General features: G+C 33.6%; 1 protein-coding gene across 2 annotated transcripts; it reads right to left on the bottom strand.

Annotated features, from left to right (window-relative positions):
- Window positions 1-2,860: 2,860 nt before the first annotated feature.
- On the bottom strand, window positions 2,861-8,110 carry LOC144565458 (homeobox protein knotted-1-like 13). Of its 2 annotated transcripts, none has more exons than XM_078315221.1 (6): window positions 7,315-8,110; window positions 5,774-5,894; window positions 4,964-5,157; window positions 4,039-4,170; window positions 3,482-3,618; window positions 2,861-3,174 (listed from the first exon to the last, which is right to left on the bottom strand). In XM_078315221.1, the coding sequence occupies exons 1-6, from the start codon at window positions 7,912-7,914 to the stop codon at window positions 3,171-3,173; spliced, it is 1,188 nt and encodes a 395-aa protein (XP_078171347.1). In that variant the 5' UTR covers window positions 7,915-8,110; the 3' UTR covers window positions 2,861-3,170. The 2 variants fall into 2 exon arrangements, with proteins under 2 accessions (XP_078171347.1, XP_078171346.1); XM_078315220.1 differs by having other exon boundaries at window positions 2,861-3,182; window positions 7,315-8,088.
- Window positions 8,111-16,413: the final 8,303 nt, after the last annotated feature.

The raw sequence follows: 16,413 nt of genomic DNA, 5'->3' as shown, positions 1-16,413 counted from the left end.
TGCGTTAATTAATGACAAATTAACAAATTACCGTTATTAGCGGACAGTTAAACCAAATTAAACCAGTTCGGAGACAAGCTCGAATTTGATGGCTCGGGGTATCAGAACATTTCTCTAAACAAAAAGACAAAGTGAGTACGTGAATTTGGTTTACAACCAATAAAGACATTAATTATTAATGTATGATATGATATTGTAATTTGTTTCTTAAAAAATGCTACAGACAGTTGTCTTTCTATGTTTTTATATTAATTAATAATAATAATAATAATAATAATAATAATAATATATTATTAATTAAATCAAACTCATATTCTATTTATTACAATATTAGTTCCGGTTCGAATCCGAATCGGATATTAAAGTATTAATTTTGTAATTGTATATATAATTTAACATGTTAATTTTTAGCTACAGACAGTTGTCTTTCTATAGTTATTAATCTATGTTTTTATATTAATTAATAATAATAATAATATATAAGTTTTGTATAAGGTACTTATATGGGTATCGGATCAAATTTGATTATGAATCAGTCGGATAATTAAATCAAACTCATATTCTATTTATTACAATATTAGTTCTGGTTCGAATCCGAATCGAATATTAAAGTATTAATTTTGTAATTGTATATATAATTTAACATGTTAATTTTTATAAACCATATCCTATCCAAATAGTCATATCGAATCGGCTCGGGATTTAGATCGAGTAATCGAATAAAAGTTCCCACATCACGAGAAATTGAGAAATGTCGAGTAAGAAAAAAGATAGCAAAGTATGCAGTTTTTTTTTTTTTTTTTTTGAAAAAGGACAATTATTGTGTTTTGCATGTTCTCTCTTATTAATAAACAAAAGATATGTTTGAATTATTCTTTATGAAAGAATCTAAGGAGACCCGCAGCGTGTTTATTTTGAAATTTGGAATAATCAAGTACTTGTCCAGCTATAACGTCGTCAAGGGTGGAACTAGAATTTTAATATCGGGAATCAAATATTATTTTTGGTTAAGGATATTGTGGATTACGCATTTTTTTCTTGGACAATTTTAAACTGGAGATGTTGCTCTGCTGAAGATATTTTTTCCTTTAGACACTTTTCTTGTTTAGTGTATTCTTCCATTTTGACCTTTTCAACAGTAATAACTTCTCCTTTTTTTTTTCTTTTTTTTTTAATGCTGATGATTTACGAACCGAAGCGAGTTTGTTGTACATCCAAATCCTTCTAAGTTTGTTGTACTATATAGAGGCCTAATATATCTAAACAGAAAATTTCAGTTAAGGTGTAATAACAAATAAATTTTAAAATCTTCTGGTGGCTAGTTTTGTCCCTGTATACCGTATACGGCTAGTTTCATGGAAAGTTTTGGTTGACATTTTTGAGTTTTTTTCTGATGAGAAACAGAGGGAAAATATTTTTCTTTCTTTTTATTGAAATCAGAGATTGTTTTTGAGATACCAAACATCTGGTACCATTGCATCTCAATTGAATGTTATAGGGGGTAATGTTCTGTCTTAGAGCTATGACGAAAGTGGTTCAAGTTTTGTCGGCACTCTTAGAAAAGATATATTAGAGGTCGAGAGTGCTTTCACGAAAATATCTCAGGCATTTACCTAGTTTAAAGGGTAAATCGAGAAGTGATCTCGACATTTACCTATTGCATATTTGGCACTAAGTATCAAAATATCACTTTTTCCCCACAATAATAGACCATAGATACTTTTGGGACCATGGCGGCGGGGCTGGAAGCTTACCAGTGAATATAATTGTGGTCTGGTTCCATTTATCTCAGCCGAGGATGCTTGAAAGCTCATTTTGGCCCCCAATTATTAATGTAAGCACAAGTAGAAAAGATAAGCTAGAAAAAAAACATATTCTCGGATCTCCTGTGGCAGTTGCAGTACAGCAACTCAGGAAGCATGCTTTTGGCTAACAAATTTGGCGAAACAGTTCATTCTTTTACCAGTGGTTATTTCTAATTATCCTCTTATTTTTTCTGGGCTCCTCAATATGACAAGGAAATATATATCACGAAAGAGTATGGATCGCTAATAACTGTCCCGGAAAAATGCCGTGTATACAGGAAATAAATATCTCTTTTGAACAACCCGTGGCCATACAAATGCTACAAGAAATCATAAGTTGTTAAAAAGCTTAAGAACAGTATTAGTCAATAAGTGAGCAATAATAGAATAAGGTTTCGTCGGGCTATCTTTAGAAAAGTCGTCGTTTCCTGTAAACACACGGTTTGAAAAGTTGAGCAATGAAAGCTTCTGACGAGATTTAGCTTAATCTGTTGTACCAGCTAATTATTCCCTCTATATAGTTGTCGTCTGCTCGATAGCACAGACAATAATTGTGACATGAAAGTTGTCGCCTGCTAAATAGACTTTTTTTGTTTAATATTTGGTATTTACTAATTTTTTATTTTTTTTCTTTTTGAATAAAAAATCTGAATAGGTTCTTTTGCTATCTGTGTCGGCGGAAAGAAAGGGGAGGAATCCATATCTCATGAAGTATTTCACGATTTGAAACGAGCATCCAGATCGTTTAATGGAATGCATCAATAGATTTCTATATAAACATATAGTTAATTGACAAGAAAAAAATTAACAATCATGGAATTGTTGTCAGCATGTGAATTTGTAATGCATAAAACAACAATACTTTTAAAAAAATATAATGCACGCTTGGGCTTAATTAAACTTTAGTTACAGCCAGGGATACAAGGATTATCAATAATAACTTAAAAGGTATACTCTCGCAGTACAGTTGCGTCTCAAGGTGCATTTTCATGCATTATTGTTGCCAAATAATGTGACCCATACCAAAAACACGGTTAACAAAAAAGGACAATCAATTCAACAAACCTGAACTATAAATACACTACATTTAAATTGTAATCTATCAATGACCTGCTAACACCACCACCTTTATACATTCTATAAATAAAGAAAACCATCCTGAAGGTTTGAATCGATCACTTGCACAACTATAAGTTAGATTTCTTATACATAACAAGCAAGAGGCCATTAATGGCTTACATATTTAATCCATGTGGAAATTGTTTCTATTCCTATGATTGAGCTCTGTGCGTAGTTCCCTTTCTGCAGGAAATAATGTAGCCCTTCTGCGTTTTATTGCCCTATCCCATTTGATCTGCTTTATTTTCACCTGCATTACTTTTTTTGTTCAAAATTTTAGTAAACTACGCAAGTCAAAATTTAACATAAACTCTCATTCAAAGCGCTGCATTATGTGATTTTATCCGGTACAAGTCAAGTGGATCCAGTACCAATTGATTGAACTTGCAAATTCTTTTCATTTTATCTTTTTTTTAGTTATTGAAGGTGCATATATTAATTCATCGCAGAAAGAAAACATTACATTTGAAAATTTGAAACTTAGTGAAGCCCTTGTTATTAATTTTGGCTAAATGACCAGTCCAGATACCAGTTGGTAAAGAAATATATACAAATACCTCTTGCGTTTGCTTTTCACAGCAGAAGAAGAAGAAGGATTACTGTGCCAGTTTCTTTTCCTCTGATTAATGAACCAATTATTTATTTGTTTTAGTTGTAAACCAGTCTCCTGCACCAACCGCGCCTTATCTTCTTCCTAACCAAAATTAAAATTAAAATATGAAAACCAGTAAAACCATATACATTGTAAATTTTTAAAGATGAACATTTTAAGAGGCCAGATTATACTGTTCCAAAAATTGACTTGCCAATAACCTCAAAGTGGACAGCAAAAATATCCAAGCTATGCAATTTTCATCCATTTACTATCCTCATGCTAAATTGCACCTATATGACCGTCCATTTTTCACTTGTCTGTAAACTACATGTTGATAAAAGCATCACACAATTCCCATTTTGGTCCATAAAAGAACATGAACAGAAGTCCCAATCATGTTCAATTTAAATGTTACAAGGACCAGAGTCTGACCCTTGATTCTTTAAAAGCCAAAACGAGAAACGTTTGACACTAAAGAGACTCTTTAGTTTACTATGCCATCTATACACAATGACTAACCGTAGGATATGGCCACTTGGAGTGCGACTGCCACCAAGCTTTTAGAGTTGAAGTCGTGTCGCCAGGCAACTTGCCAGCTCTTCTCTTACGTAAAATCTCTTCCCTTATATCTATTAGCTTCTCTTTGTATCCCTGCAAGTTAATAGAGTCATATTAAGAAGCACAAATTTATCTGAGCCTAAGTTAACCTTTTATTCTCCCCACGAAAACCCAACAACAGACAGAAACTAAGTTCAAACTGATAACCAAAATTAAATCCCACAATAAACATTATCACGGTCTTAGCTGGCACAGCAACAAGTAAAGATCTACAAAATAATTTCTTTGATTTGGCAACTTCCATTAATTTATTTAGTTGGATCAATAATGAAGGTGTGGTTAGGTAAGTCAATTAGCCACCTACTCAGTTTCAACTCATAACCAATTACCAAATTGCGAGCACACTTAGCAGGTACAATATAATTAACCAAGTTGCTAGTTACTGAAGTGACTACTCTGACACCTAACGTGCATCTTTTATAAAGGTTTTTTGGGGCAAATATTCCAATTGTTCATGACTGATTAAGGAAAATTCATTATTAAACAGGTACCCCCCCCCCAAACCCCCCGAGCATAAGTCATGCACTCAACCATTACAGTTTCTTCCCATCCAATAATAACTTTCGCTTCTATTTCTAGGATGGACAAAAGAATAAAAGAAGTAAGAAATAGTTCAATTCAATTGAATGAGAAATATTTTTTTATTGGACACGGAGTCTAAGAGGGTCCAAGGTTTGTTGAAATTATTGAATGTAGGGCTAAGCAGCCAGCTGTCACATTCTTTTTCCAAAAGTTATTTTAAATGCCAAATTTTTGTAAAATTCTGTTTCATCTAGCTCATTGTCTGATCTGCTCAAAAAGATAAACTAGACTCAACACAACTTACTTGCTTCAATTCATGCTTGAGCTCTTGCCGCACCCGTTCCATAAGAGATCGCTCACTCTCAGTTGGAACTAACGGGCCAAACCCGAGGGTATCCCCTCCATCCAGACCCGGATCGTACATGTTTGCTTCACTATCTGCTTGGTCATCATCATCATCAGACATCGTTGCCCCTGAACCCTCCCCAGGAGAGACACCTAATGTAAAAATATTTCAATCAAATGAGAAAGCAGAAAGCAGAGAACCAGATGAAGCATGAGAAATAGTTTTGGATCGAGGTACTATACCAATTTCAGAAGAATAAATGTATGATACATTCAATCTGAAATGAAGTCAACGACTAGGTGGACCAGCAACTATATCTAAACATCCACACACAATATGTGATAAAGGATCTAACTTCTTCGTCTGTACCGTATTTCAGTAAAACGGGAGCACCAATAGTATATAAGCTAGTAAAAGAGGGACATTGTTTAATCACATCTACCTAGTCTTGACTAGAGTCTAATACTAGCATGATACAGTTGGATTTGCCGACTACCTTCCAACAGATTTACCAAGTTTCAGGTAACACTAATTGAAATTTAATGAAGATGCTTCTGTTCTTCTTTAATGAAGAGATATGACAAGTTAATAAATGCCTCTTCAAAGCAAGTACATTGAGTTTCACATGTTTCAACCAGTAATCTCATTTTACTTTTAACATAAAGAATGTCCACAAGCAGTGAGAAATTGAAAGAAACAGAACCATTGCAAGTATGACACAAGCTATGGGTTACACAAAAATAAGAAAACAATGTGTAGTGATCCCACCTGTCAAACTTTGTAAAGATTGTTCCAGCTCCCAACAAGCCATCACGGCCTCCATTGCATGAACACGTACATGCTGCTGTAGTTGTTCTTTGAATGAACAGAGTAGCAAAACATAATGTGTCTGCACCAAAAAAAAAATGACAATCACATTAGTAGGTATTTGACAATAATCATAATAATATATCATGAAGGAGCAAAACATAATGTGTCTACACCAAAAAAAATGATAATCACATTAGTAGGTATTTGATGACAATCATAATAGTATATCATGAATGATTATAATAGACGGGACAGTTACTAAAATGTATCCGGTACATGCTATAATATCAACGGTTGTTTGGGTAACTTAAAATAGGAAACTATGTTCCTTCACACAACAAAAATCATGCTACAATCTTTTATATCATAGAAATTTGTATGGCAGTGCAAAAGAGACATTGAAAACCCATTATTTACAAGTAAATTAGGATAAAATTACATTTATTATTTTAATAGTGATGGTTGTACTGCTGGTCGGTTCAATTGCAAAAATAAACGGAAAATTCCAATTAATGAGAGAATAGAAAAATCATCATCAAAATTGTCACTATCCATCAGAAGAAAACAAACTAGCATTAAACTCTGCTACGCCATAGAAAAAGTGTGCCCTTTTCCTTTGTAATAAATGCATGTATTTTATTACATGCCAAGCAAAGAAATTTGTCTTAGATATCCTCCAGGAAAAAAAAGATTGATTCTACCAATTAAAAGAAGAACCCACAACAGAGCAATATGGAAACTTAATTTTCCTTCAAACTCTGCTTTTATTGGCAAAGATGAAACAAGATGAAACAAAGGAGACAATCGAGGCAACCCAAAGAATTTTCTTAATTTCTCAGATATTCAGAAAGTATATAGAACTAAGGAAAAAGTAATCACTGGGGAAATTCTGAACTTCTGTAACAGGATTTGATAACTAATTTATATCGATTTCTAACAAAAGATACCATAACAGATAGAGAACAGAGAGCCCTTTAAATAACCATAGATTTTTAGAAATATTTTGATATTCCATCCTCTTATGAGAAAAACCTACTTCTGTGATAATACTAATATAGATATTCCCTTAAAAATTTATGCTTGCCAGTTGACTCCAGAGAACAAAATAATGAAAGCAATAACTTCGGAATCCATTTGCAAAAGATAGTAGGGGGAGTAACTACTGAACTAAATACAAGCTCAAAAACCAATTGAAATTCGTACCAGTTTCAAATTATTAACGGAGGCAGCTAACAGAGAAAGAGCAAGAGAAGGAGAGGAGCGTTACGTGGAAAGACAGTTCTAACAGATAATCATAAGATCATGAAACCATACTTGTCTAGAAAAGGGTAATTAAGAAGCCTACAGTAGCTTTAAATAATCTTTAGTAGAGCTATTAAGACTACCAGCTAGTTATATTTTCAAAAATAAATCGTTTGCCTCGATCAGCGGAGGACAACTAGTATCCTCCAAAGCAGAAGGAATAAAAAAGAAAAAGGGAGAAGAAACTATGAACTCACCATGAACTGATCAAGCTCACGGTCATCTCCCGGCAACTGGCCTCCTCCAGTCCCAGCGCCAAGAGCAGAGTACTTAGCCACGACATGCTGGGACTGCGCCAATTGAGCGTCAATCCTAGGCAACTGGTCGACTGGTGTCGCAATCCTGAGGCACGCCACATGAGCTGAGAGAAGCTGCTCATACAAGGGATGCGCCAGTATATCAGCCTTTTGCCTCGCGTTCTCCCATGCTACCTCTCCAGTAGCACCTCCAGTTCCCTCTGCCGAATCCCCTCCAGTCCCGCCGTCTCCTCCAATCATAGACTCCCCTCCACTTCCGCTCTGCTGCAGAATTCCCGGCCTGGGAAGCCACTGCGGCGCCCCACCTTCTCCAGTCGTACCCGCAACTGGAGAGGAGTCGGCCGCAGTCTGGAGATGAAGGAAGCTCCCGTCCCCATGCCTAAGCATGGCGCTGCTTAACCACGCGGGCCCCTGAGGCTTACCATCGGGGCCCAGCTGTTGCATCGCGGATCTGAGCACTGCTTGCTCTTCTCCTAGGTGTTGTTCCGCGTACTGTGACGCCATGCCCATGTCATGAGACAGTTGGCCATGAAACGCCATTAAAGACCTTTCTTTTTTTCTTTTTTTGTTCCCCTCTTCCTCTTCTCCTGTTTATGAAATTTTGTACTTTACGGTATGGAGAAAAATTAATATAAACCTTGCGATGAGGGTAGAAAGGGATAGGGGAAGACAGAGAGGTCAGGGGAAAAGCCAAGGTTCAAGAGGGGAGAGGAGGGACTATTAGTTGGTGTTAGTTGTTAAAGCTTAAAAATAAATTAAATAATACTAATTATGTTTTCTTACGTAATCGAGGGGATTAAACTAATCAAAGCGCCGGTTTGAACATATCAATATCCGGATACGTTAGTTGGGACTTGGGATGGTGATAAATACACGCTCGCTTTTCTGATTTGATCGCTAAGGAAGAGATAATCAGTGAGTGGTAAACTGTAATAGACGGGGGCAAAGACGAAGAGTGAAAAAAGAGCGCGAAGGAGGGGCGTGATCTCAGGGACTGGTCCCAGAACACGTGGCGATATGTGGAGAGGTGGACCATTTGTAGTAGGGTCCATAGGGAAGACTTAAGAGGGAAAGAGCCAATGGGAGATGGAGACGTAGGGTATGGAGGAGTGGGGCCCGCGAGGAGACGGGAAGCGGACACGGCGAGTTGCCAACAGGGCGGCTCCCACTTCTCTTGATTAACTATTGGAGGCGCCAGGATTATGATTACTTGTGAACACTGTCTTCTTTTTAAAATTTCTATCGGAGTGGCCGTAGCTGTTTACTTGTAAACATATATTACGCATGTTCAGGTATTCTCCGATTTTAATCAACTTCTGGAAAATAACGGCCCGGCCGTGTTTAATTAGAAGTTTAGAACATAAAATTACTTGAAAGTAGCTTTTGTTATTTAAGTTATGACGTGCTAATATTTTACAGTGGAGATACAGTGATAATATATAAAAATCAACGTCTAAAAATTATCCACATTAGTATGTTTTTTACAAGCTCTTGATGACAACTAAAATAAAATTGAAATGTCATAGTTTTTTATACGTGCATGGATAAAATAATGTAAATCATATTCAATAGTTTTATTTTGACTTTTAAATTTTTAAATTTTGAATTATTAAAGTTCTTAGAAATTGACACATGATGAAGACACAAAAATAAAGGCATTTGAACCCTCTTCGTTATAATAATGTTAATAGTGAACATAATAATAATGCAAGTAAAAAATAATATTGATGATAATGAAAATAGTAATAGAAACATTAACAAAAATTATAACGTGCATAAGAGACGATGTTCGAAATAAAAATTGTTATGGTGGTAATGTAATTGATGATTATAATGATAATTTTACTATGAATCGTATGTTTCAGCAGAGCACAAGTTCGAGTAATTTTGTAACACCACTGCGAGGACATAAATTATGCCTCATTAAGTTTCATCTATTCGTATTTAATCAATATTTGAATTATTTATGTTTGATAACAAAAGTGTTTCATTCAAGCATGATCAATAATATTAAAGTATATATTCACATCATCACATGTTTGATAACAAAAATGCCTCGTTAAATTTCATCTCTCCCTTAAACGTTTGGGAGGATTGTGAAATTTTACAGAGCAGGATTATTCTATGATTCGGATGTAAATTGATTTTGAGGTGTAAATAGCCAAGAGGAGGTTCAAATGCCTCTATTTTTAAAAACTTATCAAACTCAAAATTTAAAACTAAAAAAAAAATCAAAATTAAACCGTCAGATATGACCTACATCATTTTATTATAAAATGCATGTGTAAAAATTTATAACATTTCAATTTTGTTTTGGTTGTCATCAAGAGTTGGGAAAAAAACGTATTAATGTGGATAATTGTTAGACATTGATTTTTCAACTTATTGATTCACGTAAAAACAAAATTGAAATGTGATAATTTTTTACGAGCACATAGTGAAAATAACATAGATCACGTCTAACAATTTTATTTTGAATTTTAAGTATTAAATTTTGAGTTATTAAAGTTTTTAAAAATGAACTCACATTCGCTGAAATTCCCTTTAGAATTTTAGCAGATCCGGATCCTTTAAAAATAAAGACATGATGAAGACACAAAAAATGAAAACATTTGAACCCTTCTCAATAGCCAATTTGATCCGTTCAATGTAACTAAAATTCAAAATAAGTGTAAAGACTGAATTACATATATATTTGTAATTGTTGTGCTAAAGTTTTGGATAGGAAAAATATTATATTTTTCCGACGCTAACATTTCTTCAACTGTTAAAAAAATAACGAGGGTGTGCTCGGATGGTCTATTTTCATGGGAATTTATGAGTATTTTGATAGGATGGGATTTATATACCGAAGCGTATTTGGTGATACTTTGATGATTAAAAATTGCTCACCAAAATATATATGAAAATTAAATTTATACACAGATGTAAAGAAAAAAAAAACACACACACACACAACAGGGTTGAACTTAAATTTTTTTTTTTCCCGCATGGCGTTGGCGTGTATTTTATACACATTTGCTCATTCAACCGTATCAAGTTTGTTTTTTTATTCTATTACAAGTTCATTTTATTTTTATTTTTTTATTTAACTATAAATTATTATTTTTTAGGGGTAGTTTCTTTATTGTTTAATGATAACTTTTACTTTTTATAATTTATTTTTTAAGTTTTAAAAATATTATCATATCTTAATTATTATAATTAATAAAAAATTATCAATAATTATTAACGAAAAAAATATTATTGGCGAGTCTTTAAAAATGAAAAATATAATTTTTCATGAATGACTTTCTTAAATTATATTATTTTCATAGTACAACTGAACTTTTATTTCAATACATTTTCATAATCAATTTCAAGTGTACTTAATAGTATGGACTCCCATAAATTAATTTATGAGTTTATGTACCTGAAAAATGCAATCACAAATTATTTCATAACAACCGAAATGATCCTTAAAAGTTCTCAAGAAATGTAAATTTACCTTTGAAACTGTTTTAAATTTATATGACGTTTGAATCGGCTCTAAAAGTCTCAGCACCAAAAAAATTAATAAAATTGAAAATTTGTGTTTCACAATGAACCATAGGGAAAATTTTATAAATTGCCCTACCTTTCAAAATTATCAAATAAAATACCATTCCTCTAAAATAATTAACAAAATGTCATTTTGAAGCCCTCATGTCTCCTTTTTTCTCCTCTCTATTCCTACCTTCTATTTACTCTTAACAAGTTTGACACATACTTATCTCTTATTAGACTTTAATGAGTGCATTAAAGATTTAAAAAATATATATAATTCAAACAATATTTTTTTTAGATATGCAACAATTTTTTTAGTTAGATAATATATACATCAGATTTTTTTTTTTTTCTTATAGTATTTATACTCATCTGTATCATGATAAAATTAATTACACGATTATACAGTAAATTATTCGAAAAGTAAACTCTTAAATTTATATTTTAATTATTTGAGGAATAGGATCATATATTTGTTATTTTTTTAAAGGCTCATTATAATAATCATATTTTGATGTATTTACATTATTTGATTACTGATGAGCATATATGCATTAATTTGATGTATTGTGATTTAAGTTTACAAAAACGATTATGTCATGAATGCAAAAATTAAACAATAATATATATTCTCATTTAGTCCAATTAGTACCAAAGATAATTGTTACATTCCGAAATTTTAAAACTTGATTAAAATTTATAAATCGATCAATTTTGCTTAAATAAAAAGTTTAATTAACTTAACAATCGTTCAGAAATTTTCTGACCGACTAAAACGAAACTAAAATTTCGTAATATAAATAATGTATGAAATTATGTATAATAAAATTTAGAGATTTAGAAATAAAATAAAATATAACAATACGAATTATTTGTACACATAAATTATGAAATTTATAAATCTTGTTTATTAATGAATTATAGAAGTTTAATTAAATAAATATATATATATAAAGATGTACAATTAATACCGAATGATTTGAATATTAGAATAGAGAAATAAAAGTACAAAATATTCACACGAAATTAATCGCAAAATATTATGAAACTTCGATTCGAATTTATAAAAGAAACATACCATAAATCAATTAAATGGAACTCTATTGAAAATTCATATAATTGTGAACCCTTGGATCTAATCTAGCACCAATCTCAAAGCAACCCAAATAAACCTCTCCCCACTCTCTTTCCTCTCTTTCCCTTTCTGTTGGCGACACCCACAACAGACCCCTTCTCTGTTACGCCAAAGAAGAGAAGAAAGAGAGGGGCTCCGCCCCTCCGCCCCCTCCCGTCGCCGGCGAACCCCACCGGACGCATCTCTGATCTCTCCTCTCCTCCTCTCCGCCCATGAGAGCCACAGCCGCCCCCTCTCTCTCTCGGTTTCTGCCTCTCCTTCCCTTCCTTGAAACCCTAGGAACTAGGGTTTAGGCTCGGTGCTGTCTCGGTGCTCGATGGGTGCTATCTTGGGGTGCTATGGTGATTCCTAGTACTCGAGCGAGGTGGCCGCAAGGCGGGACGAAACCCTCGGAACCGGTCGATCTCTTTTGACATTTTCTATTTCGGGTAATTTCCCAAAATAAATTCTAAACCTCTTGATTGGTGTCTGGATGAACCGATTAATGTCGTAGGATGTGAAATTTCTAGTTTTTGAGTACGGGTTGTTGATTTTTCCGACTCGATCGAATTGCTCGAATAAATTAAGTATAAGGGGTTATATTGCAAAATGGTTTTATTAATGGTTGGAAATTGTAAAATATATACCACAGTGATGTGTATGAATTAAAGGGAATTGTAGTTAGGATTTTGTAAAGGGAATTAAAATTAATTACACCTTTGCTCGGGGTGTTGATTTTCCCGGTAAATGGTGCTGATTTTGTGTGTGTACCAGTCCTTGACTTGACATGGACCCAAAAATATAAATAAATTAAATTGAAGGTTGTTTTGTGCAAAATACAAGCCTTGGGAATTTTTATAAAAATAAGGGGTATGAATTGTAAAATATAAGGCCTTATGTAGAGTAGTATAAATTAATAGCCTAAATGTGAAAATGTGAGGTTTTGAATTAATGACCGGCCTACGCATTAGAAATGTTATAAATGGACTTGGAGTAAATTGTGAATTGTAAATTAGCGGCTTAAACCCTTGCTAAATTATGGGCTTTTAATTAAATTGAATTGAATTAAAATGATTATAAATGAGCCAAAAAGGTATAAAAGAATTGACGAATTAAAATACGGCTTTCGGAATTTAAGTTTGAGAATGTAACCGAACTAAACCAAGTAATCGTATAATATAGGTGTAGGCTCAGTCGAGCCAGATATCGCGAGGTAATTCGAGACGCCCGATCCGTAATTAAGCGGTACGCTCGTCATAATAAGGTGCGGGATTCTTGGACTTGTTTGATACTTTATTTTCAGGAATTAAACTGTTTATTCGTTTGTCATGTTGAATGATTAATTGTTGCATATTTTGGAATTCATGCTGCATATTGATTCTTGAATAGATGAGAATGATTGAATTGTTTCAGTTAAGGTTGATTGGCATGTTGGTATGGTTATTATTTGATTAGTTCTATTAATTGTTCTTGGTGTGAATGAATCTGTCAGGCCGACCTGTTTAGGTGGCTGGATAAGGTAACGGTGACCTATCCGTTGACCGGTGTTTATGAATTTGCCAGGCCGACCTGTTTAGGTGGCTGGATAGGGTGACGCTGCTGACTTATGCGTTTGACCTGTTAGAATTTGCCAGACCGACCTGTTGAGGTGGCTGGATAGGGTGACGCTGCTGACTTATGCGTTTGACCTGTTATGGATTTGCCAGACCGACCTGTTGAGGTGGCTGGATAAGGTGACGGTGACCTATCCGTTGACCATGTGTAATGAATTGTGCGAGGCTGACCTGTATGTGTGGCTTTGATATATTTGCTTGAGATTTAGCAAAGTTGACCTGTATAGGTAACTTTGATTCCGTGTGATTGCATTTGTCAAGTTGACCTGTATTGGTGACTTGTAACCGGACCTTAGGAAATGGTTAAGCCAAACAGCAATTGCAGATGGGTGTCTGATAAAGGGTCCAGTTTGGTTGGCCATCTGTAGGCGTCTGTAACCCTACAGATGTGGGTTTGATAACGGTTCAGCTCGAAAGAACATCTGTGGTTGCTACCAGTCCTAATGAACTGAGTTATGAATCGAGTTAAGCCAAAATATATGTTGTGTTTTGAAAACCATCTTGGAAATTCCGTAAACTGTGTTTCAGGTTGATTAACTGTTGTCGAGTAGTGGCATTCTGTTATTTATGTTTTTCTTATATAACTGTTGCATTGTTATTGTTTGGGTTTCATCTTTGAATATAGAGTTTGATTGCAAGTCCAATAATTCAAATGTGGCAAATTTTCGCACTGAGGATTTATTCTCACCCCCACCCTCCCGATTATTTCAGGTTTATTTTACGGATGCAGCGAGTGAGGATATTGGTAATGCATATAAAAGATCCACTGCCTTGCGTGTATATGTGACGCCTGATTTATACACGCGGCAGGCTGTCAGACCCGGTGGATTTGGAGTGTGACAATAATTGTCATTTTCATTTAAGTAATGTCTTATATTGTATCTCATATTTTTGTACTTATTATTTACATCTCAAAAATATTTATATTTTTAAAGTAAAGTTTTCACTATTTTTTTGTAATTAATATAAAAAAGTTTGATTAAATGAAATAATGTCAAATAATTAAAATACCAATTTAAGAATTTATCTATTAAATAATGTACTATATAATCGTGTAAATAATTTCATCGTAATGCAAATTAGTATAAATACTTTAAAACAATTATTAAATATATATGTTACATAACTGAAAAATTTGTTGCATGTCTACAAAAAAAAATATTGTTTGAATTACATATTCTTTAAAATCTTTTATGTACTCATTAAAGTCAGATAAGAAGGTTTCAAACATGATGTAGGGGTGAGTAAATCGCTCATAACTCGTGAGCCGCTCATAACTCGCTCATTAAAAGCTCGCCTAAACTCGCTCCTTGTCATGGTTTAGAGGGGTCAGACTTCTCTGAGTATCTCAGGGACCGTGCTGACATGGATGCCACTGATGCCGCTTTCTTCTCTACTGGCACCCCTGATCCTAATACTCATGATAGTTCTTCTCTTACAAACTCTCCTGCTGCAATCTAGATGTTTTAGTCCTTCGAAAACCTCAAAACTGAATTCTAATGTTTTGCTTCTTAATGTGCCGCGACACTATTTCTGCTGTAATCCTTTAGTCAGTACTAGTGGTGCTTTAGATATCATCTGACTGCTTCACAGTTGGAATGATCTTTAGACTAAAGTTTGGTCTTTATTTTTTGCAAATGGAACTCCATATTGTATGACTATTGGTTTCTATTGAAACAGGTGGCATTAATGTCACTATTATAAAAAAAAAAAAAAAAAAAAAAACTCGCTCATTTACTTAATGAGCGAGCATGAGCATGACCTAACTCGCTCATAACTCGCTCATTAAGCATTTGCCACATCTAATCCTTGCCACATTTAATCATATGTAATTATGTGTAACATCAACCTTGCCTCATTAAGATTGATAGATAGTAAGCATAGTTTCATATTTGATCATGTGTAATATAGTGAGCACAATGTAACATTTAATCGTGTATAATATACTAATATTCATAGTTTCATATTCTTTTTTTTTTTTTGTAAATCGGCATAACCAAAACCTCCGCCTAAAGCCCAAAACAAGTAATAGTCATAACAACTCGCTCATTTAAATGAATTATGACAATTTGTTGGATTTTGTTATGATGACTTTTAACAAATTTTGTTATGCGTGGGCACACTATATAATTTTGTTATGAGTCATAAGTCATAACTCGTGAGCCACTCATAACTCGTTCATTTATCCGCTAATTTAAACTCGTTCATTTACTTAATGAGTGAGCATGAGCATACCCTAACTCGCTCATGCTCGCTCATTAATCACCCTATTGATGAGAGTAAATAGGAAGTAGGGATAGAGAGGGGGAGAGGGGAAAGTGAGGGCCCCACAAAGACATTTTGTTAATTATTTTAGAGGAGTATTTTGTTTGAAAATTTTAGAAGATAGGATAATTTGTAAAATTTTCCGAACCATAGTCCAAATCAATCATTTGTCTATTGTAACAAATAATTGCATTCACAAAGAATTTTTTTGTAAAAACATCATTAAATCTTAAAAAGTTACGAAATCAACATAATTATAAATTTTTTCAAAAATCATCCCCACCAGAAATAATACTCGTTATAAATTTTGAAAATCAGATACTATTTTTTTTTTATCGGAATTGAAGCCATTTGAACCTACTTGTTATGCCACAGAAAATCCAATAAATAAAAACTAGACTTGATGATTGGTTTGGGAATTAAAATTCGGAAACCATTCTATGTTTGAGAGAATTAAAAACCGAAAACCATTCTCAATTTAAGAGAATTAATGAATTAGATATTAAATAAATAAATAAGCAA

Source organism: Carex rostrata, chromosome 14 (genome assembly GCF_964058835.1).
Source record: "Carex rostrata chromosome 14, lpCarRost1.2, whole genome shotgun sequence".
NCBI lineage: Eukaryota > Viridiplantae > Streptophyta > Magnoliopsida > Poales > Cyperaceae > Carex > Carex rostrata.
This window is presented reverse-complemented; position numbering and strand designations above follow the sequence as displayed.

Bases quoted from the DNA above. Each gene is read 5' to 3' on its own strand.
- LOC144565458 (XM_078315220.1), bottom strand. From the start codon at position 7,914: ATGGCGTTTCATGGCCAACTGTCTCATGACATGGGCATGGCGTCACAG. The intron at 5,895-7,314 runs GTGAGTTCATAG...TTTTTGGTGCAG, and splicing joins GTGAGCTTGATCAGTTCATG to ACACATTATGTTTTGCTACT. The intron at 3,619-4,038 runs GTTAGTCATTGT...AATTTTGGTTAG, and splicing joins CCAAGTGGCCATATCCTACG to GAAGAAGATAAGGCGCGGTT.